Genomic DNA, 26,630 nt, shown 5'->3' on the forward strand with positions numbered 1-26,630 from the left:
GGTCAGCGTTATGACCCTTGGAGTCCACTTCTTTGTCTCTTTGTCCTGGGTACAAGAGCAAGCAGGTCCAGTCCTTCAGAGCTCCTCTTAGCTCTCTGACAGCAAAAAGAGTCCTCTTCTAATCTTCTGCAGGCGCAGGAATTGTTCTGAAGTGGGTGCCTGAAGGTACCACTTTCAGGTCTGACACTAGCTAGGTGTCTGATACCTTGGCACATTCAAACCAATGAGGTAAAAGTTCAGGGCATTTTAGATATTTTTAACATGGCAAAAGTCTTCAGCCACACTAAACTTGTGTGGGGAGTGTTCTATGGTAATCCTAGTGTCCTCCCACATCAAACACTACTGTACCCATAATAAACCAAAAGACATAAGTCTGGTATGGCGAAAGCAGAGTCCTTCAGCTACCAGTCAGTGGATCTGCAAGAATTGTCTTGGCAACCTGTTCTCTCCTCTCTCAAGTGTGCCCCAGGTGTTATACATAAACCCTGAGACACAAGTCTGGCAGAACAAAAGCAGTGTCCTTCAGCAACCAGACAGTGGATCCCAAAGCATTATTTTGACATCCTGTTCTCCCCCCTTTTAAGTGCGCCCCATGGATTATAAGCAAACTCAGAAGATCTATCGAGCAGGATTTGACACTCAGGCGGGATTTGACACTGTAGTGTCAAAAGGATGCCCACAGCTCCAACCATGAATATTCTGTGAGGTAATTTCAGGCCAGCCTATTTTTGCTCCTGGGAGGCATTTCACAACTGTTCACACTGATACGAGGCTAATTACTAGTGGAGAACTAGCAGAGGCTTATGTTAATTAGCCTTCTGACAGCTCAGGAATGTAAGGGGTACATTTCTAAAAGTTACTTTTCCTTTATATTTATTAAAAATCCGACGTCATCATTGAATTTGATTCTTAAAAACTATTAAACATAGCTGTTAAATTATTTTTCTAGCTGGCCCCTTTACAGAGATAAAAAATTTGTATTTTAATCTGTACTCTGGTTTTCTAAATAGGACAACTAGGCTTGCCACAAACATTTTTGGGTGCTAGTCACGATATGGACATGTTCACATAAACTTTTGACATATACTACATAAAAAAAAAAAGCATGCACCCTGCCTGTGATAGAACTCTGTAAACTTTAAACTTGTACTGCGGCAAGTGCCTATGCTCCCCCTTTAAACACGATTGAACTGGCATACTCCTACTTGGTATACTTTACTTGATAAGTCCCTAGTATATCGTGCAAAAAGTATCCTAATGGCCTGGAAGTTCAATACCACTACTGGATTAAAGCACTTATTCCCATCCACTATAGTGCCAGTACATACATGGCTTCAGGCCTACCACTTTAGTCTGACTGTAAAGGTGCAAAACATGCACTGTGACCTGTTAAGATAAACCCTTTCTGCCTTTCCGCAAGACCAGCTCCCTTGTTAAAGGCCCGAGCCGAAGATCCTTTAATGGCTGGTAGAGCCCGCTACGTCAGGCTCTAAGGCCATAATAAGTCACCCCTATTTAGGCTTTGAAGCCCACAAGAAAAAGTTGATTACCTTCTGTAACACTCTTTCTGATATAGACTCAATCTAATCGCAGTTTACTCACCTTTCCAATATTCCCAAAGCGTCCGACTGAAAGCAGAAACATTTTCAGCAGTACCTCTGCATGCCAGTAGGTGACGCCGTGCTGCTCCACACTGACACTTTCCTACTCAGAAAATGATGTGCGGGACCCATATACACTCCACTTAAGCATGCGGTCAGACCCTTTTTTCTGCACCACTAACGGATCTAGAACTACCTTTCATCTCCTAGAGACACTTTACCCCATAAAAAATAAGTGTGCATGTGAAAGGTTTCCTCCCAAGGTGACAGGTCTTGAGCTCTATAGACTGTCGCAAACATTTTTTTGTGATAGATACTCATCAGGTTTGCCTGTTGTGTCTGGGGCAAGCTAGGACTCTAAGGCCTGCAGTGACTGCGTTGCGATAATTCTGAAGGCTATTTGAGACCATGAGGCGAAACTATGTTGCCAAGCAATGTACTCCGGGGCGAGACAACTCCGAATAAAAGGGTTGGTTCCCAGTCCAAAAGTCTTTCCGGAGGTCAGTCATCATCAAGGTCCAAGTCTTTGGGTAAGTTGAAGAAAAAAACATTTACAAAAAAGATTTAAAAATATCGAAGCAGGACTTGGGCCTTTCCTGGCACTCTATTTTTCTGAGATGGTGCGACGGCGTCACCATGCCTATTGATTTCATTCTTGAAGTGGGTCGACCTCAGAGCCCATCCCACAACTTGTTATGGCACAACCAGAGTTCACAGGGCCGTCTGGGACTCTGAAGCAGTTCGAAGAGTTTCTCGAAGCCATGCTCCATCTTTTCAGGTCCATATCGACGCCCTCCGGAACATCTACGGGCTCCAAGCAGCTGACAGGCCCTCTATCTGTTACACTGCCTTCTGGTTTATCTAAGGTTCCAGTCGGACCCTTCTAATCCACAAATTCCCCTGGCTCCTGTACCGACTCTGCCGCCTTACTCTATGCCTGTTCTCAGAGCCTCCATCGATGTCAGAGGGCACAGATGGAGTCTGAGAGCACTATTGTGCTGTCCGACTCTGGGTCGTCACTGCTAGAATGCTGCCCAAGGCCGTTCTCTACTTTTATCAAGGTGCCACCCCCACTTGACTTACCACCTTCACAAGGAAGAACACAAGTTGCATTGCTTTTTTGTTACAGATTCAGACAACGACTATGATGTGGGTTACTTACCAATAGGAGTAGCTTTGTTGTGCATTATTCCACCATCTAGTGGTTGTGTCCGGAATGCAGTTTTTTATTACGTCATTGATCATTTGGCTGTAGGTTACACTTTGATGATGTCAGACATACCTTCTAGAATCTTCTGTGCTAGCTATTTTCAGATTCTTTTTTTTTCTTCTTCTTCTTCTCCGGTCCCTGTTGCATGGTCTCTAATTTTGGGGAGGTGTGCAGGTCACATGTGAATCTAGAAACTCATCAAGATGCAAAACTAATCTTACTGTTAAGTAACCATTACATTTTGCAGTGTGAATAATTTTTGGGTTAACATGCTGTGAATTGACCTTGTAACTGTTTTGTGTGTTTTATTGGGAGTTTGCATGAGCTGTGTAAGTACAATGTTGAAATTCCACATAGGTGTAAGAACTGATCTTGGTGGTGCTATTCTCTTTGCTCCTCCTATGAATCTTTTGATGACCGGGGTTTGAAAGAAACGTCTGCCTATTACTCCTCTGGATTATGCTGCCATAGCGGATAGGTGCACCTCGAGTGAGGTGTATGGTAATCCTTTGTCGAGTAGATGGGTGAGTTATTCTTCCACGGTTGTCCGTGTGCCCAGTTGCGATAAGGTGTCATTGTGAGGTGCCATTGTTAGAACAATTTCCATTTTGCATTGTAGCACCGCCTTGTGGACTGTCTTCTGGCTTCCCATAGCACTGCCATGGTCCTTTCTGTTATCTTATGTTACAATGATTTGTATACCGCACTAATTACCCAAGAGGTTGTCCAGGTTTTGGGCAAGGTGTGTGGTTCGAAGGTGTTTATATGAAGAGTTTGGTCTTCAGTTTCTTGCAGAACTCACGAAGTGAGGACGAGGCTCAGATGGTTTTTTTTTTTTACACAAGAAAGAGGCAACGAACACAAAGAGTATGAAAAAATATCCTAAATCAAAACTCACCAAAGTCACAGTGGTAGATTTTTCTTATTTATTTAAATTTCTTCAACTACACTATAAACACGCACCCAATGCATTTCGCCTTACAAAGGCTTGATCAAGGTAACAGCAGTTCACCACTGTCAATTGTAGATCTATTTCAGTCAGAACGTCCCATTGTGGCATTCTTAGACATCTCAGAGTCCAACACCGCACCGGGATCCCACGGTCAATCCTCACTAGCAATCATTAAATGTATTCGAAAAATGGGGGAATTTCTACAGTTGAGAACAATTGAATACGACGAGCAGCACCTCAAATCAAGGCCCGATAGATCATCAAATGGCTGTGTACGGCTTCAACTGGATTTTGTCCCACTGTCTTTTACCATGGTAGGAAAGAGCTCTGATCTGTTGAGGTAGGTTGTTCCATATCTTGGGTGCGATACAGTTTTGCAGAAGCACGGTATGTGTAAGTGAGGCAGAGCATAGGTGTCTGGTGGGTTGGTGAAGGTGTATGCAGCTGTCTAGCTATTCTGGTCCTGTTTTTGTGTAGGGCTTTGTATGTGTGCGCGAGAAGATTGAATTGGCTATGCTTGTGAATGGAGAGCCAGAGAAGCTTCCGGAGGTGAAGTGTGATGTGGGTGCGGCGTGGGAGGTAGAGTACGAGTCTTTCAGCTGCGTTCTAGATGGTCTGGAGTCTGTGCAGGAGTTTTTGGGAGATTCCGGCGTAGAAAGTGTTGCCATAGTCCAGGATGCTGGTGATGAGTGCTTGTGTGATGGTACATTTGGTTTCCTGAGGCAACCATTTGAAGACCTTTCGCAGCATGCATAAGACGTGAGCCGCCATGTGAAGCTTGTCATTTAGCATGATCCATAGATTTCTTGCGTGGTCTGTGGGTGTGGGTGTTGGTCCTAGCTCTGACGGCCACCAGGTGGAATCCTATGGGTTGGTCTTGTTGCTGAAGACCAGTACGTCTTGTTGTAGTTGAGCTTCAGGCAGTTGATTCGCGTCCATTCTACTACCATGGTCATGCAGTTAATGAAGATAGTTCTGGTGGTGTTTGTCTTGTACATCAGGGAGAGAATCAGTCGGTGTCAATGGCATAGGAGAGGACAATGATGTCTTGTGATTGCATATTGTCGGTGAACGATGTAATGTATATGTTGAAAAGAGTGGGGCTGAGGGATGCTCCCTGTTGGACACCGCATATCAGTTTCTTGGTCTCTGATGTGAAGGGTGGTAGACTGATCCATTTGAGAGCAGATCCTTGTATGCCAATCTCATATTCAAAAGGTGTGGAATCTACAGATAGATTGAGTCTCTACCAGAAAGAGCGTTATCTAAAGTAAGTAACTTGTTCTTATGGGCTACAAGGCCTAAATAGGAGGTGTAAGAAAGTGGCTCTGTATATACTGTTCCTTAATAGGTACAGGGTGTACAGAGTCCACAGTCCCCCAGGGTTTGACAGAGGTTAAAGTTATATATAACCTTACTCTCTAAAGTGGTAGCTTGGTCGAGCAGTAAGGCAGTATCAGAGGACAGTGTAAAGCATTTGTTGTCCACACTCAGTCAGCAAACGGTCTCACACACTCAAGAACTGAACTCTAGGCCAATGGTTTGTATATAAATATATATGATTGTTTTATTTTAGAACCAACAATAGGTATCAAAATATATTTTCTCAGAATGAGATGCTTTAGATAAATACTTTCAATAGGCAATAGACTTTTGAATGCAATAGTTACAGTTGTTGCAATAGGCAACACAATTTCAAACACAATATAACATTGAGCTCAATGGGAATTTCTAGTTAAATGCAATTGATTACTTTTTAGATTACTTTTCTTACCACAGGACTGGATCCTAGATTCAGTCCTGGGACATCTCCTGTAAACAGTTGAGTAAAAACGTTTTGGTTAAAATTGTTGTTAATTTTAAGGAATATTATTTTAAAAGTTGACACAAACTTTTTCACATTGAATCACCAATGTTATCCTATGGGAGGAAATTCACTTAGCAGGTAAGTAGGGTTATCGTTACTTTTTTTTACTCAGTGTTGGATCCTGAATCAGCACTGGTGCATCTCCTGTAAACAGTTGAAAGAATGCGTTTTTGTTGTACAGGCGATTTTTAACGAATATTTGTAAGTTTCCAAAAAAAATTCTGGCAAAAACCAGGCAATGTTATCCTATGGAGGAAAATCAAGTTAGCGGTAAGTACGGTTGTAATTACTTTGCAGGATCAGTGCTGGGCACCAAGATAAAGCACTGGGATCTCTCCTGATAACAGGTGAGTAAATTCGTTTTCGTAATTCGGCTGATTTTAGGTGAATATTTTAAAGTTTCAAAACTCGACACTTAGAAGAATTTCCAAGTGAAACCAGTCAATGTTACCCTATGTAAGAAAAATGAGTTATCGGCTTATGGGTAAGTACTCTACTGGCAGAGTTAAGGTTCTGGGCATAGACTCAGGGGTCTCCCAGGGTCAGGTAGGTACAGTTGTTACACCCTCAGCGGCACAGGGGCAGCCGGGTGCAGAGAGAGTTAGGCCCAATGTTATCCTATGGGAGGCAGGGGGTCCTTGGTTGGGGGCTGCTGGCTAGCAGGTCACGCGGCTGTGGGAGCTGGGCTCCTGGTCACTTGCTCAGGGCAAATGGGGAAGTAGATTAGAGTAGAGGTTGCACTGCCAGGGGCACTCGGGCGGCTGGGTGCAGGGGGCTTTTGAGCCGTCGGGCGCTCAATGGATTGCAATGGAAAACCTCAAGGACGAACAAAGGCTGCAAGCTCGGGGACGAAGATTCTTCAGGTGTGACTACCACTTCGAGAGGTACGTTGGGTAGTTGGAGGATAGGTAGGCATCCAGGAGTTGGGCACAGGGGGCCGCAGGGGTGACTTTTGGCGTCGGGAAATCTTACCCTCTGCTGGTCGCGGTTGGAGGGGTCCCTGGTTCTGAGGCAGCAGGCGTCATCAGGAGCGTCGAGGTGGGTCCTTGGGTGCTGGATTCGGGGTCACAGATGCCGGGGGGACGTCCTCGTGGTCTTTGTCCACTCCGGCACAGACCAGGCTTGGTGGGTGCAGAGTGTGCAGGAGTCGCGGTTCCTGGCTGATGTCAGGGGCTTGTTACTTGCTTTGAGCAGTACCACTGCTCGTGGGAGTCCCAGTTAGTTAGAGTCACAAGGCAGTCAGATCCTCCGGGGTTTTTGAGGTTGCTGACCACTGGAGACGCCGGGGTTTAGCAGGAGCAAATTCGAGCGTTGACAGGCCTGTAGGGCTGGGGCCAAATCAGTTGGTGTCTTCCTCTTGTTAGCAGCTGCATGGTAGGTCTTTCTCGTTTCGGAATCTGGATCTAAGGAAGGTTCAGGGTGCCCCTAAATACTAAATTTAGGGGCGATACAGGTAGGTTAAGGGCAGGGACCAATGGGTCCCTTCCCTGGGGTGGGTACATGCCCTATCCTGCCACTCTCCTGTGGGAGTGGGGCAGTAGCCTAGTCCTGATTGGGCAGGGCTCCCCATCTTCAAGATGGCGAGAGCCCGGTGATGTGCTTCACCTCGCCTCCCCCACCTGAGGGGTGGGGTTGGCAGAGGCTGGCACACCCCTTTTCCTTCCTTGGGGTTTCCCACCAGTCTTCCCGCCAGGGTGGGGGTAAGAACCGGTAGGGACCAGTTGCTGATTACAGCAAGTGGCCTGGAGAAGCTCAAAAAGGCGGCATGCCTTTGAAGCTTCCCCTGCCAATCCTGTGGGAGGAGACCTAGCACCTCGCCAGGATGTGCATTGTTACGGGCCCAGGAGAGTGGATGGCTCTCTACCCAGGGGTCCAGCAACATGTCTCCTGTGTGGCAGCCTAGGCAACCCCTCAGACAGGACGTGGATTGTAGGTTAGGTTCAGGGGGCATCTCTAAGATGCCCTCTGTTGTGCATCTTACATTAAATCCCACACTGGCATCATTGCGGGTTTAATGTGCTGAGAAGTTTGATAGCAAACATCTCAGTCTTCAGTGCAGCCATCATGGTGCTGTGGAGTTCGTGTTGACGACCTCCCAGCACCATATACTCTTAATGGCAGCACAGCACTTACAGTGCCCAGGAATTGACCTGGGTACTGTAGGGGCACAGGGCTCATGCACCTGTACCCACACCACTGACATAGGGCACCCAGCTAGAGGGGTGACTGAGGTATGCCAGGGCAGTGTGTGTTGTAGGCATGGTACACATAGATGTGTGCCATGTCGACTCTCTGTTTAGTTCTGCACCAAGACACTCAGCCTGCAAAGGCAGTGTGTGTGTGTCAGGGTACAGGGCCTCTAAGGGTGGCACAATAAGTGCTGCAGCCCTTAGAGGCCTTCTCTGGTCACAAGGCCCTGGGGGTCTGACATGTGGCCAGAGATGCCAATTGGATTTAGGCTGTCATGCAGTTTTAGGGAAGGAACACAGGCCCTTGGTACCTGATTGGCAGGAGCCCAGGGCACACTCAGACAAAGTACATCAGTAATTCAACAAAAAGTGGGGGCATACCATGCAAGAAAGATGGCACTTCCTCGCAGGAGGGACCATTTAATATTTACAAGGGAGGTAGGTTTTTACCTTGTGACAGGTCGCTGAACATATTTTGCACCGTTACAGTCAGGCTAAAATGATAGCCTGATGCCATGTTTGTACTGCCACTATATTGGATGGCAATAGGTGTTGCAGTCAGCTAGTGGCTTTGAACATCCAGGCCACTGGGATACATTTTGTACCATATACTAGGGACTTACAGGCAAGTTAAGTATACCAAGTAGGAGAATGCCAATTCTACCATGTTTAAAGGGGGAGCTCAGGCATTTTGCCATTGTACAAGGTTAAAGTGCACAGAATTCTAAATCCCGCAAAAATATAGGATCCACCAAAAGACAAAAAAACTGAAGTGACCACAGAGAGGCAGATTTCCTACAAGGTACATGTATTATTTCCTTACTTCTTTATGTTGTTTGAGCCTGATGAAAGGATAGTTCTTTTATTCTTGTATAAGGACACTATGTCTGTTTATAGCTACTTTTTTTTCTTTGTTGTTTCAACATCTTTCAGTGCGTTTTTGGCACCGACGGCCTTCAAAGGCTTTCAGAGCTTTTCAACTTTTCAGAGACTTTACGAACCTTCTACTTCCCAGTAATTTTTCCAATATAGTGCTTAGATGTCTGGTTGATGTATTTGGGAATGGTTTTTGTTACAACTCTTAGGCTGATGAGTGTTTGATGCTGGAGGTTTCTCCTTTGACTTGGAAGACTCCTTTTTGGGCTCTAATAGTAGATAAGTTTGATGCATTGACGGCTTACAGTCTACTGAGGGCTTAGTGAGAAATTTTTCTTGTGGCATATTACATGAATTTAGTTCCTTAACATTTTTAATGCTGTAGGTGTGAAAACATATACAAGCATAATCTTCAAATGGGGATTCTTGAGAAAATAAAGCAAAAATAAAAGGATATTCATCTGTAGCTGTGAGCATGCAACAACAACTAGGGAAGAATTTGAATGAAGTATTCTCCATTTCCACTACTAAGATGTCGACCAATCAGTCTCTGATGCTGTAAACAGATGCCAATGTTGCTCTCATCAACAAACATTGTCTCACTTAGTTTTCTACTCCGTGTTGTAGTCAAATACTATTAAATCTCTGCATCTCATCCTCTTGCTTCCGACCATCAGATGGGAAAAAAAATAACCTGAACTGCAGGTCACACATTGGGGCATCATGGGCTTACAGTTGACATCACAGTGGATCATCATGACTCCACATAAGATTGATGCCTATAGTTAAAACTTTAAGAAATGTAGATGCAAGTCCGGACTCCCCACTAGAAGGAGGAATAATGCACAGCTTGTGAATCTAGAATTGGTTCATACTGCAAAACCATGCACATGCTCAAGGGGCTCCAATAAGCACCAAAAGGACGTGTAGTTGCTGGACATGCACAGTATCATACTTGACTTTCAATGAGCATGCGTGCACACTATAAGGCTTCGCTTTCTAGAGAGAGTTGCCCTAGATAGAAAACGGACTCTTACGTGATCTAGATGCTTCCATTCGTCTGCCCATTCGCGCTCTGTGAGACGATGATCCACAGGCTCATCCTGGTAGCTTTCATTCACTCCTGAAAGAAAATGATTCATGCATTAGATACCAGACCAACTTCCTTCATTCTAAAGGACCCCCTCTCTCCAATTAGGTAGCAACCCATCACAGATGCTTGCATTTAGCAGATTACGGATTTGCGAGCCTTTGTTGTCTATGCCATAATAAAATAACCCACTCGCATCACATCATTACCTTGTGGAGAAGGTCATTGAATAATCTATGGTAGATGTCAAACAGCATAGTCGGTGTTAAAAGAGTCAAGCAACTATATTGTAGCATGCATTTATTATAGATTGATAAAATCTTTCATGCAGGGGCATAGCTTTATCAATAATATTAGGTGGGTGTGGGTACAATAATTCCCAACAAGCGACACAGTGTACCAAATTGACATGGGTTGGGCAAAGTTAAGGAAATTGGTTTGGAGCTTAGAAAATTAAGGAATATTTTTGGTAGCGCAAATGCATAGATAGAATCATCCATTGGCAACAACAATAACTTTGCACACCCCTAAGTAATAACATGCTACAAAACCTAGTTGCATAATGAACAAATGCTAGACCATACAATACGCCAAGCACGTGACAGTGTTTTATATTTTGCACTATTTTTTTTGTATAAAATGTGTGCTCAAGTCAAAAATTGACATAGGGACGCATATCGTGATAAAATGTAGTGCAAAATAGCGGATCTGCCTTTCGCCTTGTTTCTCCCAAAATGTAATGTAATTATGCAAAAGCAAATTATGTGGATTCCGCACCCCCTAACTTTGGCATACACACAGGTACTCTACCAATGCACATAAAACCCATCGTGGAGAAGCCATTCATTTAGCTAGTTGTGAATGACAAACTAATGCTTTGGTCAATGAACTCAATTTGAAATGCTGGTTGGTGCTTCAACCATTGTGACACAAACCGACACAGATGCTTGTGCACATACATACAGATACAACACTTGTGTACATGCACACGCACACATAATATGCGTGTGTATGAAAGAGCAAGTTCACCATTTGGGATATCTTGCTACAGTGCAACGAAATAGTTCTTACCAGTAGGAGTAATTTTGCAGCTGGAAGAGATCTCTAGATTCACATGCTATGCATTATTCTGTCATCTAGTGGTTGGGCCTGGAATTGTTTTGGTTTCTTTTTTTTTCTTAATTTCGTGGGCCTCGTCGACCCCCATTTGGCGCTAGGTCAATTGCTTTTGTGATGTAAAATGGCGCCCCAGAAGTTTCTGTGCTGGTAGCCATCTTCAGATTCTTTTTTCTTTTATTTCTTTTGTAAATAAGGGTATGTCTTTACTTTTCTTGTTTTAAGTTCTTTCGTTTCTTTTACTTGATCTATTCTCCCACTTGTTTGCTTTCCTCATCTCTGAGAACATAGGTGGGTCGCATGTGAACCCAGAAAACTCTTCAAGCTGCAAAACTACTCCTACTGGTAAGTAACCCTTTTGTTTTGCAGCATTAATCCAGGTCTGGATTCACATGCTGTCCATTAAACATCTGTTATTCAGCGCCTAGATGCCTACGGGTGAACGTGCGTTTTACAAATACATATTATGTTATGTTTATGTTATTAGATTATGTAGCGGTTTCCCCTTCCTTGGGATGGTTGGGGTAAGATGTGGAAGACTTTGCGAACAGGTGTTGGTACGCTTTGTCCCACCTGAGCTTCCTTTGTCATCTGTATATCCACACAAGAATGCTTGGTAGAGGTGAGTGGAGAAGGCCATGTAGCAGCTGGACATACACTGTCTATTGGTATATTGGCCATAAACGCTAGGTTTGCCCCTTTTGTTTCCTTATTGAGTGAGCTTTTGGCCGGGAGCTTAATGTTTTTCCTGCTGTGGAATAGCATACCTGAATTGCCTCTACAATCCAACGTGCAATTGTCCCCTTTGTCTCAGGTGCACCTTTACGTAATTATTTTGTTCCCTGCAGATAGTAAAGTAAGGCTCTTCTTACATCTAGGGAATGAAGCCTTCTTTCTAATCGTGTCTGTGGGTTTTTGAAGAAAACTGCTAGTTGAATACTTTGATTAATGTGGAATTTGCTAACTACCTTAGGAAGGAACTGAGGGTTGGTCCTTAGGACAATTTTGTCCTTGTGGATTTGCATGTATGGTTCCTCAATATTTAGTGGTTGTAGTTCACTTACTCGCCATAGAGATGTTATAGCAATTAAGAATGCACTCTTTTCATATAAAATAAAAAACAGTTATATATATATATAAAAATAAAAAAAAGAACGCAGTCTTTTTGGTGATATACTGGAGTTCTGCTTTGTGCATAGGTTTGAATGGTTCTGTCATTAGCTGTGTTAGAACTGTGTTCACGTTCAACATAGGGACAAAAGCTTTCCTTGGGGGGTGCAATTCTTATGTAACCTTCTAGGAACCTTTTGATGACTGGTGATGTGAAAAAACGTTTACATGATGCTCCCCTGGTGTAAGCTACAATCGCTGCTAAGTGCACCTCGGGGCTTGAGTAGTTTATTTTACTGTCTAGCAAGTGGGTAAGATATATTCACACTATTTCCTGTGTAGATATTGAACTTAGGGTATTGTTCTCCGTACACCACGAGGTACCTTTTCCAATTAGCTGCAATTAGCTGCATAGCATTGTCTTGTGGTTGGCTTACTTGCCTCTTTTAGTATCTCCATTGTTCATTGTGGTAAGTTCAAATGTCCAAACTCTATGTACTCAAGTACAGGCTGCATGTTGCTGGTTTCGTTTGAAATACTTGACCCCTTTACATTATGAGAAGCTTCTTTTCTGCCTTGAATTTCATTATCTGCCCTTTGGACAGTTCGAGTAGACTAGAGTACCAGGTTTGCCTTGCCTATTGAGGGCTATGAGAATTTAGTTTGTTCCTGGTTGTCTGATCTTCTCCAGTACCCTTTGTAGTAGAGGAAAAGCATATACAAATGTCCCTAACCAGTTTAGCGACGGGGCATTCCTTTTTGATAGGTAGTGTTGAAACCTGGAGGTAAAAAATTGGCAATTCTTATTCTCCACTGTTGTGAATAGGTCTATTATTGGTGTCCCCCAGCGGCTGAAAACCTTTTGCAGAGTTGTAGGAAAGTGGCTTTGTATATACGGTTTCCAAATAGGTACAGTGTGTACAGAGTCCCCAGTGGATTGACAGAGGCTTAAGTTAGATATAACCTTACTCTCTAAAGTGGTAGCTTGGTCAAGCAATAAGGCAGTATCAGAGGACAGTGTAAAGCATTTATTGTACACAGTCAGCAAATGGTCTCACACACTCAAGAACTGAACTCTAGGCCAATGGTTTGTATAAAATATATGTTTTTTTTATTTTAGAACCAACAATAGGTATTAAAATATACTTTCTCAGAATGAGATGCTTTAGTTAAATACTTTGCAATAGGCAATTGACTTTTGAATGCAATAGTTACAGTTTGCTGCAATAGACAACACAATTTCAAACACAATAATACTTTGAGCTCAATGGGAATTCTAAGTTATATGCAATTGATTACTTTCAGGATTACTTTCCTAAATCCAGGACTGGACCGTAGGTTCAGTCCGGGGACAGTTCTTGGAAACAAGTGAGTAAATACGTTTTGGTTACTGTTGTGATTCTTAAGCAATATTTTGGTATTTTAAAAGTTGACACTTAGAAACTTTTTCTAATCAAATTATCAATGTTATCCTATGGGAGGAATTTCACTTAGCAGATAAGTGGGGTTATGGTTACTTTTTCGGGTTCAGTGTTGGATCCTGGATCCAGCAATAGTATACCACCTGTAAGCAGTTGATAGAATGTGTTTAGGTTATACAGGCGATTTTTAACGAATATTTGTAAGTTTGCAAAATCGACAGAAGAAATTTCAAAGAAAAACAGTCAATGGTTTCCTACGGGAGAAAGTTCAAGTTACCGGTAAAGTATGTTCTCGTTACTTTTGTAATCCAGTGCTGGGCTCCTAGGCTCAGTACTGGGACATCTATCTAAAACAGGTAAGTAATTACGTTTTCACAGTTGGTATGATTTTTAAAGAATATTTGTAGTTTGCAAAAATCAACACTTAGAGAAATTTCACAGAAAAGAAATTTGAGTTAGCGGTAAGTATGGTTTGTATTACTTTTCAGGGTCAGTGCTGGGCACCAAGATCCAGCACTGGGATCTCTCCTAATAGCAGGTGAGTATTTCCGTTTTCGTTACTCGGTTGATTTTAGGTGAATATTTTAAAGTTTAGAAACTCCACACTTAGAAGAAATTTCAAGTGAAACCAGTCAATGTTACCCTTTGGAAGAAAAGTGAGTTATCGCCTTTTGGGTAAGTACTCGACTGGCAGAGTTAAGGTTCTGGGCATAGACTCAGGTGTCTCCTAGGGTTACACCCTCAGCGGCACAGGGGCAGCCGGGTGCAGAGTGAGTTAGGCTCAACGTTATCCTATGGAAGGCAGGGGGCCCTTGGTTGGTGGCTGCTGACTAACAGACCACGCGACTGTGGGAGCTGGGCTCCTGGTCACTTGCTCAGGGCAAATGGGGAAGTAGGTAGGAGTAGAGGTTGCACAGCCAGGGTCACTCGGGCGGCTGGGTGCAGGGTGCTTTTGAGCCTTCGGGCGCTCAATGGATTGCAATGGAGAAGCTCAAGATCGAACAAAGGCTGCAAGCTCGGGGACGAAGATACTTCAGGTGCGACCACCACTTCGAGAGGTAAGTTGGGTAGTTGGAGGATAGGTAGATACCCAGGAGTTGGGCACAAGGGGCCGCTGTGAGAAAGTGCCATCTTTCTTGCATGGTATGCCCCCACTTTTTGCTGAATTGCTGAATGTACTTTGACTGAGTGTGCCCTGGACTCCTGCCAATCAGGTGCCCAGGGCCTGTGTTCCTTCCCTAAAACAAACAAAACCCAAATTGGCAAACCCTGGCCACATGTCAGCCCCCGGTAAATGGTACCCTAGGTACCCAGGGCCTTGTGACCAGCGAAGGCCTCTAAGGGCTGCAGTAGAGCCTCTACTCATGGGAGTCCCAGGGGCTTAGAGCCAAAAGGTAGCCAGGTCCTCCAGGGTTTGTGAGGTTGCTGGCCACAAGAGATGCTGGGTTGGAGCAGGTTCGAGGGTCGACGGGCCGGTAGGGCTGGGGCCAAAGCAGTTGGTGTCTTCCTCTTAGCAGCTGTAGGGCAGGTCTTCTTTCTTCTTGCTCTTATTTGTAGTTTTGAATATGGAATCTGGGCAAGGAAGGTTCAGGGTGCCCCTAAATACTAGATTTAGGGGTGTTACAGGTAGGTGAAGGGCAGGGACCAATGGCTCCCTGTCCTGGGGTGGGTACACCCCCTATCCTGCCTCTCTCCTGTGGGAGGGGGGCAGTAGCCTAGTCCTGATAGGGTAGGGCTTCCCATCTTCAAGATGGCGAGAGCCCGGAGATGTGCTTCACCTCGCCTCCCCCACCTGAGGGGTGGGATTGGCAGGCTGGCACATCCCCTGTCCTTATTTGGGGTTTCCGGCCAAAAGCTTCCCGCCAGAGTGGGGGGTTGCAGGGGCCTGGGGAAGCTCACAAAGGCGGCATGCCTTTGAAGCTTCCCCTGCCCATCCTGGGGGAGGAGACCTAGCACCTCGCCCAGGATGTGCATTGTTGCAGGCCCAGGAGAGCGGATGGCTCTCTACCCAGGTGTCCAGCAACATGTCTGCTGTGTGGCAGTCTAGGCAACCCCTCAGACCAGACGTGGATTGTAGGTTAGGGTCAGAGGGCATCTCTAAGATGCCCTCTGTCGTGCATTGTACATTAAATCCTGCACTGGCATCAGTGCGGGTTTAATGTGCTGAGAAGTTTGATACCAAACTTCTCAGTCTTCAGTGGAGCCATCATGATGCTGTGAAGTTTGTGTTTGACGATCCCCCAGCACCATACACTCTTAGATGGCAGCACTGCACTTACAGTGCCCAGGAACGGACCTGGGTACTGTAGGGGCACAGGGCTCATGCTCCTGTACCCACACAACAGGCATAGGGCACCCAGCTAGAGGGGTGGCTGATGTATGTCAGGGCAGTGTATGTTGTGGGCATGGCACACAGGGATGTGTGCAATGTCGACTCTGTTTTGTCCTATACCCAGACACTCAGCCTGCAAGGGCAGTGTGTTTGTGTCAGGGTACAGGGCCTCTAAGGGTGGCACAATAAGTGCTGCAGCCCTTAGAGGCCTTCCCTGGTCACAAGGCCCTGGGTACCTAGTGTACCATTTACCAGAAGCCGACATGTGGCCAGGGTTTGCCAATTTGGGTTTTAGGTTCAGCACAGTTTTTAGGGAAGTAACATAGGCCCTGGGCAGGAGCCCAGGGCACACTCAGTGAAAGTACATTCAGCAATTCAGTAAAAAGTGGGGGCATACCATGCAAGAAAGATGGCACTTTCTCACAAGAGTCCTTTGCTTTATCTCCCATTTGTGTGAGCTGCTGTTCTGCCTGTTGAGATGATCTGCTTCTGTTTTGTCTGCAGATTGATGCTGTTTGGTATAGCCCATTGCCATATTTTCTGAGCTAGGTTGCTTAGGGTAAATTTTTTGTTCCTCCCAATTTGTTGAGGTAAAACATTGTTGTAGTATTGTCCGTTTGGTTTAATATGGTCTTACCCACTATGTGGGCTTGAAATGCTTTTAGTGCAAGAAACAGTCTTCATCACTAGGAAGTTGATAAGTTTTATGGAGTTTGCATAGTTCCATTGACCCCCATATCTTTAAGTTTCCTGAATGCGCTCCCAAACCCTTGGGGGACGCATCTGTTGTGTTATGTTCCTAGATGCCCATCATTGCATCTCCTTCTGTACCCTGTCTGTTACAACCACAAAGCCCCTCCCAACTCTCTGTGATTTGTGACCACCTGGTGCATAGCCATTCCTGTACAGGGTACATGTGTAGACGTGCATAGGTAAAGAGGGGGATGCATGATGTCAATTAGTTTCATACCTATCCTCACTGTCAGAGACTGTTCCTTCTGGTATAGGCGAGTTTGCTCTTTTGCTCGGATTGCTTGTACCCTTCCTTTGGGTCGGGTATGCCCGTGATATTTTGGAGTTTAATCTTGATCTTTGTTTTGAATTTGCCTTAACCAACCAGTCGTATAGATAGGGATAGAGATGGGTTCCCCTCAGTCTTAGGGATGCTGCTACTGCTGCTAAGCACTTTGTGAAAACTCTTGGTGCCGATTTTATTCCAAAAGGCAAGACCTTGAACTGGTAGTGAGTTTTCCTTGTGGATGAACCCAAGGTATCTTTTTTGCGCTTGATTCATGGGGATGTGGAGAAAGGAGTCTTTAAGTCTATTGTAGCCATGTAGTCCCCTTATTAGGTCTCACCTGAGCCAGCGCGCATGCGCTGCACGACATTTATTAAGGGCTTTTAAATTCCAAACACCCTCGTGCGTGCGCTTTTTCTTTTTATCACTTGCTATTGGGCTTTGCCTGCTGTCTTTCTAAGAAAGACAGCACGCAATTGGCCCCAAGGGGGGTGCATGTCAAGCATTCTCTGTTCTGTGGCCTAGGGTGCTCAGGAGCGAGCATGAGCGCCATCTGTTTCCAATTATCGCAATTGGAAACAGACGGGGTTAGTCTGGTCGCGCACCAGCTCGTCTGCGCGCGTGCACCACTGGCAGGACTTCCGGCCTATGCGCGCGATGGACGCTGCAGCTGCTTTCATTTCAGCGCGCGCCTCATCAGCTAGCCCTGTGATCTTGTTTTATTATCTGTGACCAACATGTTCCCAATGTCACATGCCAGCATTTTCTTTTAAAGACGCTGCTCGTTGCTGTGTTTTGATACATTTTTCCTTTATTACTAAAATCCTTTCACCCCATAATTCGACTCCGGAGGTCTGTCATGTGTGCCGCGAAGCCGTGTCCGAGGAGCTGTGGCCCGGTGTGGACCGCTCCCTATGGGGTCTTTGGGCATTGGGGTCGCCCCAGGGCAACCCTGCTTGTGCACCCCTCTCCATGCCATCTGCTCCCTCACCGCTGTTCCGCTCCTTGCTTCGTACCCCCTTTCTGAGAACAGGCAGCATCCCCATCCCTCGCACCCCTGCTCGAAAGGCGCATCTGGTCTCCGAGCGAGGCGCTGCCTCTCCTGTGCAGTCAAACTCGCATTCTAAAGAGAGAGGTTGTAGCTACCATGAGTGACATCGCAGTATTTTGCACAGCCCTCTGTAGCCCAGTTCGCAAGCTGAGCACTGAGTCCAAGGCCCCTTTCGACCCCCTCCTTCCCTCACTTCCACTTTCACTTCCACTTCGCAGTAGTGGGAGTTACCAGCCTGCGGCAGGGGGCCTTCCTGTACCTCAGCCAGCGCGGCAATCAGGGGCTCTGAACCCCTCCCGCAGAGCAACCTACCCTCCTACTGCAGCCTGCTGCTTCCCATGCCTGCCCAGGCCTCACATACTCCCTGCTCCAGCCAGCGGCAGAGAGATCCCACTGGGAGAATGGGCTCCCACACCGAAGCCATGCAGCTGAAAGGTAGGCACGCGGGCGAGAGGACTTGGACTCGCTGGAGGAGGAAGAGGTACGGGGATGGAGGGAGCGGGAGCCGGGGGATGGTGGTGGACAAGATCCGGGGGATGGTGGTGGACGAGATCCAGTGCATGGTGGAACAGGAGCCAGGGCGTGGGAAGAGGCATGTATTTATACGGCTAATCTCCCTTTAGACATCTGATCGCATTCCCAAAGTAGCTTCTTTGTTTACAAAAACGGTCCCTTTGCCAGTGAGAGGCGAGCTCCGGCACCAGACACACTTGTGGGTGGTGGATATTGGCACACCGGCTGCGAGAAAGAAAGAGCTGGCTTGAAGCTATTATGAAATTCACAGGTGAAGCACCCCCTCGCAGACACATTTCGGGTAGAGGATGGTCTGTGTGATGATGAGCGCGCTAGACAGTCCGTGTACACAGCCGGAGCTCCGTGCACTGGTTACCCCGCTGCCAGTAAACTACACCCTCTCCGGGACACCTGCACGAGCGCCGTCACACTAGTGGCAGCTGGCCCTCTGTGCCCAGCGGGCAGGACCATCTTTGTCTCGCCGTACAATAGCTTTTATTGTCTGAGCCTTGAGGTGTTTTCTTTTCCGCCACTGTGTATGGCAGAAGTCTGCACCTGACGACACCGGTGTTTTGCCACAGATGTCTGGTAACCGCTCAGCACACACTGCCTGCAGTGCCGGGCATGTATTTATGTATTTTCTCATAAGTTAGAGCATGAGGACCCCACTGTGACACGTTCCAGGCGTTGGATTTGCGCACGCACACACCCATCTCCCCTCACCTTCACTCAACTCTTTTAAACTTGTTTGGCTTCTCTACTGTGGCCATGACTGCATGAAATACGGGAATTCTGCCTGCTCAGCTACCATTATTCATCTGCATCCGGGATTCAGTCCGGTCACTGGGAAATGTGCTAACTTTGTCCCGGTGTAACTTGAAGACACTGGAACAGATCCAGCAGCAAGGACGGGTTCACAACAACAATCACAGTGGATATGCAACTAAAAACAATCAAAGTGGATGAGAGAGGTTTCTGTAGTATTCTCATGTTATGTTCACATTCACCTTATCTCTAGCTGCTCAGCCAGTGTGAATGTTCCATGTAGAATGTTGGTGTGAGTGACATGAGTGGAATGCTTGTGTGCCTGCTGTGTGACTGTCAGTTGGAAGATGGGCTGAGCAGCTAGGAGGCTGCTCCTGGTGGGGCTTGTTCTAGCTTGCTGTAACTTCTACTTATGGACTAAAACTACATAAAATCACCTTGGCTACGTCTACTTCATCACCTGAAAACGTGGAGCCAGACCACTACAGTTTATCATTTCATTTTTAGCTGGTTGCAACTTGCAACGCAAATGCCTCACTTAAATGGTAATCTGTAATCCTCTTGTTCCTTTAGGCTAGGAGCTAGCTGTAGCCTTGAGGCCAATGTCTTGGAGGAAAGCAATGACACTCACATACTGTCTCTTCACAAGTGCTTAAGAGACAACTTATGATTGGGAGTCAGGTTTTTGACTTGCCAACCACTCCGTATACATGTAAAAGGTATTCATGCACTGTAAGTCATTGAGGCATACACGGTGTAGGAGCCTCATCTCATACATGTTAATATGGCATGGATTGGAGAAACAGTTAGGATTTAGAATGTCTGTGGGTTCTACAGAATATAGTGATTGCAATTGCCTTCACTCAGTGCTTTAAATGGACTGTTACTGTCCGGAACGGTTTGCCGGCACTTTTTTATTTTGAGAGGGAGAGTACCGGCACTTTTCAAGAGAAATGCTATACTTTTAATTTTAGAGTACTGACACTACTCAGAAACAAGCAGGTACTCTGGTACATAGTACCTGCACTTCTATTTTTCCTTTTCAAGTACTGCCTATACTAAAATCTATATACCTACTCAAAGCAGCCATTTTTTTGCAACCTTGGAGTAATGAAAGTATTCGAAAAAAGTACAATCCTTACTTGTAGTTTGCATTTAGCTCATTGATGTCTGTTCATAACTCAGTGTGCTATATATATTACACGGATAATAAATTATAAAGTCTGGGTAACACAAGGGACTCTGTGACAAAAGGAGTAACCCTGTAGCTATCTACATAAATTACAAATCAGTGTCATACATGTTACACATTGTCCTTATACTGTTTTGGTGTGAGTCAAACCTGTACTACAACCACACATAGATCTCTCCAGCAAGTGAGTTATCCATCAAAGTTATCATACTGTTACTATACCCTGTAAATAGAAGGGTACAAAAAACTTTCAGCAGCAGGTGCCTTAACCCGATAAGCTATTTTAAAATGCAGCCTGCTTGTAAGAAATTAAGTAAGCCAAAACAGATTTACTGTCACATTTGTCTTCCTTGTCAATTTTTGTGTGGCAGAGTTATTTTAGTTAGATAAATGTATATTGACTATCAGACTGCGACCCTCGTGACTTTGCCCCCCTTTATGCGGTCACACCTTGAACCTAAATTTATACAATACCAGAGTACTTTTTTTTCATTTCCGGCACTGGTGTTCGTATATGACACACTGTTAGAAGCCCAAGACATGTACAGCCGTGCTCTAGCATGATCACAGGGTTAACTTTTAGCTTTACACTGTACAAAGAAAAGCTCACTGCACATAGCAAAACAACTGGGCCTATACTCAGAAGGCCTAAAGAGTTCACGGACATAGCCCCTTCTCACTGAATACCCTGGTTTCGGAATGATGGGCCGGAAAGAAACAGCATGGCTTAAACCATGTATGTAGTCTTTGTCGACGCAGTTTACTACTATTTTCAGGTAGGGGGCATCGCGGCTGGCTCAAGCAGCTACAAATATACCACATTATTCTATATGTACAGCTGTTATTTAAAATGAAGAAGTGTATATTGGTGTGAATAAGAATATATGCCATAAACTCGTGCTGTTGTGGCAAAGATGCGTAATTAATGTGACCATAGTATGACAATCTGACACATACAGTGTTTGCATTGGTATTAAGTGTAAGCCCATACATGTGGTGGGTGGGGTTGGGGTAAAAGGCTGTCGTACCATAACTGAGCTGTGCCGTAATTGATGCGTTCATGTGCCAACAGATAGTGTAATGCAGATGTGTGTCTAGTTTGGCAAAGGCAATCAAGCACTCAGTAACTAACAGCCACATAATTACACTCTACTCACTGCAACATACACTCCAAATACCACTCAGTGCCACATAATTACATAATTACACACCACATAAATACTCTACTCAATGCAACATAAATACACTCCACATAAATGCACTCTATACCACATACCACCAATCAACATAAATGCACTCCACACCATAACACAATTTCACTAAGCATAATTTCACTCAACACCACAGTTCCAGGCCACACAATTCAACGCCACACATTTCCAATACACACCGCATAATTACACACCAAACAACATATTTCAACTCCACAATCCACAACGTCCCTCCAATACACACCATATAGTGTCACCACCTGAGCACCAAACATTATTCACCACCACCATTTTGCATCAGCGCACCACCTAAGCATCACGTCAGTCTGCCCTTGGAATCTGGCATCTGTTGATTCTCCCCTAGTGTCCGTCCGCTGCTCGTGTTCTAATAGCTCCACTCCCCCGTTATTTATGTCCCGCTCCCCCATAACAAAAAAAATGATAACAAACAAGCATGAGAACAGGCAGGAAGAAGTTGCCAGCAGTGCAATACAAAGAAACTAGAAGACATTTTTTACGTTAAAATCTTTTTTTAATCAGGTTTTTCAGTTGTATATAATGTCGTCTTCGTTTGCATAAAGGTAACAAAAATGCTTAATACTTTTTATTATAACTTTTCAACATAATGCACAGCAGCCACAATGCTCTACAGCATAGCCAAAAGTTCTGGCTAAACACATAAGGTCCCAAAGGTGAGACCTATTGGCTAATCCAATGCTTGTTGTAATTGTGGGATTACTTCTAGTAGGGGTGACATCCTGAAAAGCTGCGTGCAAACGCAATTGTTTATGAATCTGTGATCTAAGATTGGTCTTAACGGGAGATCTTACTTTGATACCAAGAAGTAAGGTGAATAGTTTTCTTTGTTGTGCTCTCTTGTTGGAACTTTCTCTATTGCTGGTTTTCCTACGAGTTCCTTTATTTCCTCCAATTTTAAGAGTCTTGTTTTCTGGAACTTTTTCTACGTTGGTGGAGTTTTCGTTGTTAGTTCTATCTAGCCTGGCTGATGAGGGGTAATACCCCGAAACCAGTCTCAGGATGCTTGTTTCCGGTCCAGGGAGGACCTGGCTTGGCAGTTCGGTCGGGACAGTTCCCATGAGGCACAGGGTCAAGACTGATTTGCATATGGCTGGGTCTAAACCGGGGTGGCATGGTGAGCAAAAGAACGATGGATTTAACCCAGATCTCTTGACTGGGGGTGAATGTACGATTCATTCAGCATTCCGCCCATCATTTGTTTGCGTAGCACTGTTCGCCCCAAGTGGGATGGGTATGCACAGATGTGGGTCCCTTGCTCACTGTATTCAAACTAGCCTGGCTGATATGGGGTAATACCCCTTAACCGGTCCCAGGATGCTTGTTTCCGGTCAAGGGAGGACCTGGCTTGGCACTGTTCCCGTGAGACACAGGGTCAAGACTGATTTGTATATGGCTGGGTCTAAACTGGGGTGGCATGGTAAGCAAAAGTACAATGGATTCAACCCAGATCTCTTGACTGGGGGTGAATGTATGATTCATTCAGCTGTCCGTCCATCATTTGTTTGCGTAGCACAAGGGCAAATTAAGTAGTAGACTGCAAAATCCGAATTGAAATTAAGCAATTTGTTTATTTTTCGCTTCTCTTTTTTGCCTGGTACTTCATAGTCTTTGACCTTGCTACTATTTCTGCACGCTTAACATTTGGTGTAGGGATAGAAACCGTTGATTTCTGCCTTTTTCATAGGCCTGTCCACATGACTGTGGACCAAGATTTCTTTCAAGGACACACTCTTCCTATGTGTTACATCAGGTTTGCTTGGTAGCACATTCCCTAATGTCACATCTGTTTGGCGAATGCTCCAATGTTTCTGAATAGCTCCACAAATCTGATTAGACTCAGTGGAGAAACTGATTATCATCCTTACTTTTCCATCTACAACGTCTCCTCCGCACTTCTTTGTTTGACAGTTAGGAGATCTAGTCTTTCTTTCTTATGGACTTTCTCACTAGCATCCTTCAATACTGTACTCGAGAATCCTCTTTCCCTGAATCTCATAAGACCCTCCCTTTCTGCTACGATGTAATCTGTTAATAAAGAGAAGTTGCGCTTGATTCGTAGGAGCTCTCCAAATGGAATGCCGATAATGAGACTGCGTGGGTGTTGACTTTGCACGTGCAATACTGTGTTACCGGCTGTGAGTTATCTAAACAACCTGATACATTATCTGTTGTTGGAGATAACCAACGTAAGATCTAACAAGCATTGGCATAGCCAATCGGTCTCGCCATTGGAACGTTATAAGTATTTAGCCATACAGCACATTCACCTCGGTAGTGTGTCACCTCGAATCGAAGAACTATACAATTGCGTCACACTGTGTACCCTTTATAAACAGTGGCCATCTGCATCTGGTCTGAATTACCAATGAAGTTCGAGACAGATGGTACTGTAAACCAGTATGATACACAGTCTACACACCTGACAATGACACAGGTTGGGTTGGAAGATTCTACTCTCTCCTTTTACAAAATACCTCGGTAAAGGAAATACATTGTGTGAGAATCTTGAATTACAACTGTAGTATGACGTCTGCACAAATTGGCATATACATAAGAGTGGCTAGAAGCTGTTCAATAACGAATAGCCAGACTTTTTCAATAAGATCTTGTGACTTTTGAAGAAAGGACCAGTTAAACATATTTACGATATGAAAGGGACAATTCTATGGGGTGAATTATATTGCACCCAAGAAGAGAGAAGGCCACGCCATACCAACAGTGCTCAGTCTCGAATGTATGCTCAGGAAAGAGATGCCAAGCCCCTTGTTTTAGCCAAACCTACGTATACTGTGTATTCCATTAAAGGTGGTACAATATCAGCATTTGCCAAGGGTCTCACTTTGTCAGATCATCAGCAGATCACACTGCCTTCTTTATTGTATGGAGTACAGGAAAGCACATACTGTGTACAATAAGATAAAGGCATTTAAAAAATTGTGCTCACCCACTGTAAATACAACATACCAAGTAACAACACAGTAAAAGGTCCAGTCATCATGGGAGCTTACAAGTGCAGACAGAACGTACTAAGGAGGGTCTACTAAGCCTATTCACAAATCAAAAATTCCATTTAGGAAGGACAGTAACAGGAGCCAATTGAATACACTTTTCTTTGTAGGGTGGCGCCTCTAAGTGGTCCCTTTAAATGATATGCCTAAGATCAGATATTGTAATGCTGCGAGAATGCAGAGCCATGTTTATTTTTATTTTTTTTAAAGTCTGCCTTCAAGGATCTGCAATGCCAAAAGAAAATGGAAATCTCAGAAGTCTGAAACAAATCGAATTTCACTTTCTTAATTGATGGGAAGTTAAGCGCTAGACGAAGGCAAAATATACATAAAAGTGAAATCGCTGTACAAGTTTCTATTAATTTAATTGGGAGGTTTTGTAACACACTACAATCCACCATAAGGAGGCCACATAGCTCCTAAAATGTATTTCTATCAGTCTGTGGCTTTCTAGAAACCCACTCACTATTGAACGCACTTAACAGAGTGGATTAGACTTCTCCTGCTACCAATGCATTTAGATTAATTCAAGAGATTCAGTGCCACAAACCCCGCCCACCCCATGACGAAGTTGATGATTCACCCGCATGGATTAAAATAATTATTGCAAAATGTTGATATCATGTTCATATCAATAACTTAACTTTTCAAACAGAAGGAATTGTGGCCATGAATTATGCTGAAAAAGCGTGATAAGAAGCTACTTAAAATTCTACAAGGTTCAGAGCTATGCCCACATGCCGGTCCCGTGGATCTGTGCATGGCCATGCTTGTTAAAGAAAGGAAGGCACACGCATGGAATAAATTACTACGATATCGTTCTATTAGAAATATTTGCTAAAATCATCGGGATGTTTACCATAAAAGTAAAAAACTAACGAGCACCGCTATACTTCTAGTATACTCGCATTCATTTTCATAATCTATTTTTATAAAGTTTTTACTGTGGTTGTTCCCAGATTTGCTTTACATGCAAAACTGTGCCTTTCTGGTGGACATGGTCAAGTGCTTAGACACACAACGATCACTAGTGCACGCAAAGCAACTAAGTGCAAAGAAGCGTGAATTTGTTTCCAATGGCGTGTCAAACATGCAAAAGGGAAAACGAGCAGCAGCAGGACTAAAGCAACCAGCACAGCGCGAACCTCATTTGCACTAGCGATTCATTATCTTGTAGCCTTTATCAGTGCGCTACAATTACTCAATTTCAGCATCACCTCCAAGCCACTGAATAAAGCCGCTCTGCTCCAGATCCTAAACAAGGACACGAGTCCCTGTGTTTTTCAACTGATAGCACAAATCCATTGATTCCATCCATTTCCAGCAATAGATTTGTGCAATGCGATGAAAAAACATAGGTAAAACACTAACGCGCACCGCTATACCACTAGTATACTGGCATTCATTTCCGTAATCTATTTTTATAACGTTTTTAGTGTGGTTGCTCCCATATTTGCACTACATGCAAAACAGTGCATTTCTGGCAAACAGGATCATGTGCTTAGACACAGAACGTGCACAGTGAAAACCAACCACAGCCATAGTTTTGTGTTGCAAACCCCAGACAACTAAGAAATAGAAGCAGTTGGAAATCAAATCAAACCATGTTAAACCTGGGTGGCTTCTTGAGAGAATGTTTTAAGAAAGTGAACAGAGCTGTTCTTTTTGTTACAAAAGTATCATTTTCCTCACAGTCTAGTTGGGTTTCGGAATGTAACAAGTGGGCAGCCTCCCTTCTGAATAGTTTTCTGGTGTTATCACTGGCTCTCGCTGCTGAGCGGTAAACCGAGCCTAGGGGGTAGGGGGGTGCAAAGCAGCTGCTTAGGGCTTTAACAGCAGGGACAAAAGGCTCATGTACTCTGTAGTAACTCAGCTCACTTCGGCTCCAGAGAACGGAGTCCCCAGAGGCCCCTGGCAGAGATAAATTGGCCCGTGTGTCAGCCATGACTTTATCAATGTGGGATGTTGTTGTCCCGAGCCAGGGGATTAGCTGCTGTCGCCACTCAAGCCCTTTCGTGCAACCAAGCCTAAATGTTGCTCATCCCAATGAGCCCAATACAAGGCAGAAA

The 26,630-nt window shown here is 44.7% G+C and overlaps 1 protein-coding gene across 8 annotated transcripts in view; it reads right to left on the reverse strand.

The window, feature by feature from the left end:
• CBFA2T2 (CBFA2/RUNX1 partner transcriptional co-repressor 2) overlaps positions 1-26,630 on the reverse strand; it is a 522,617-nt gene that overhangs the window by 191,420 nt on the left and 304,567 nt on the right. For all 8 annotated transcript variants that reach the window (XM_085618982.1, XM_085618980.1, XM_085618983.1 and 5 more), the window contains one exon: positions 9,733-9,818. In XM_085618982.1, the coding sequence (XP_085475108.1) occupies positions 9,733-9,818 (86 nt within the window). The remainder of the gene's footprint in view (positions 1-9,732; positions 9,819-26,630) is intronic.

This window comes from Triturus cristatus, chromosome 7 (genome assembly GCF_964204655.1).
Source record: "Triturus cristatus chromosome 7, aTriCri1.1, whole genome shotgun sequence".
Lineage (NCBI taxonomy): Eukaryota > Metazoa > Chordata > Amphibia > Caudata > Salamandridae > Triturus > Triturus cristatus.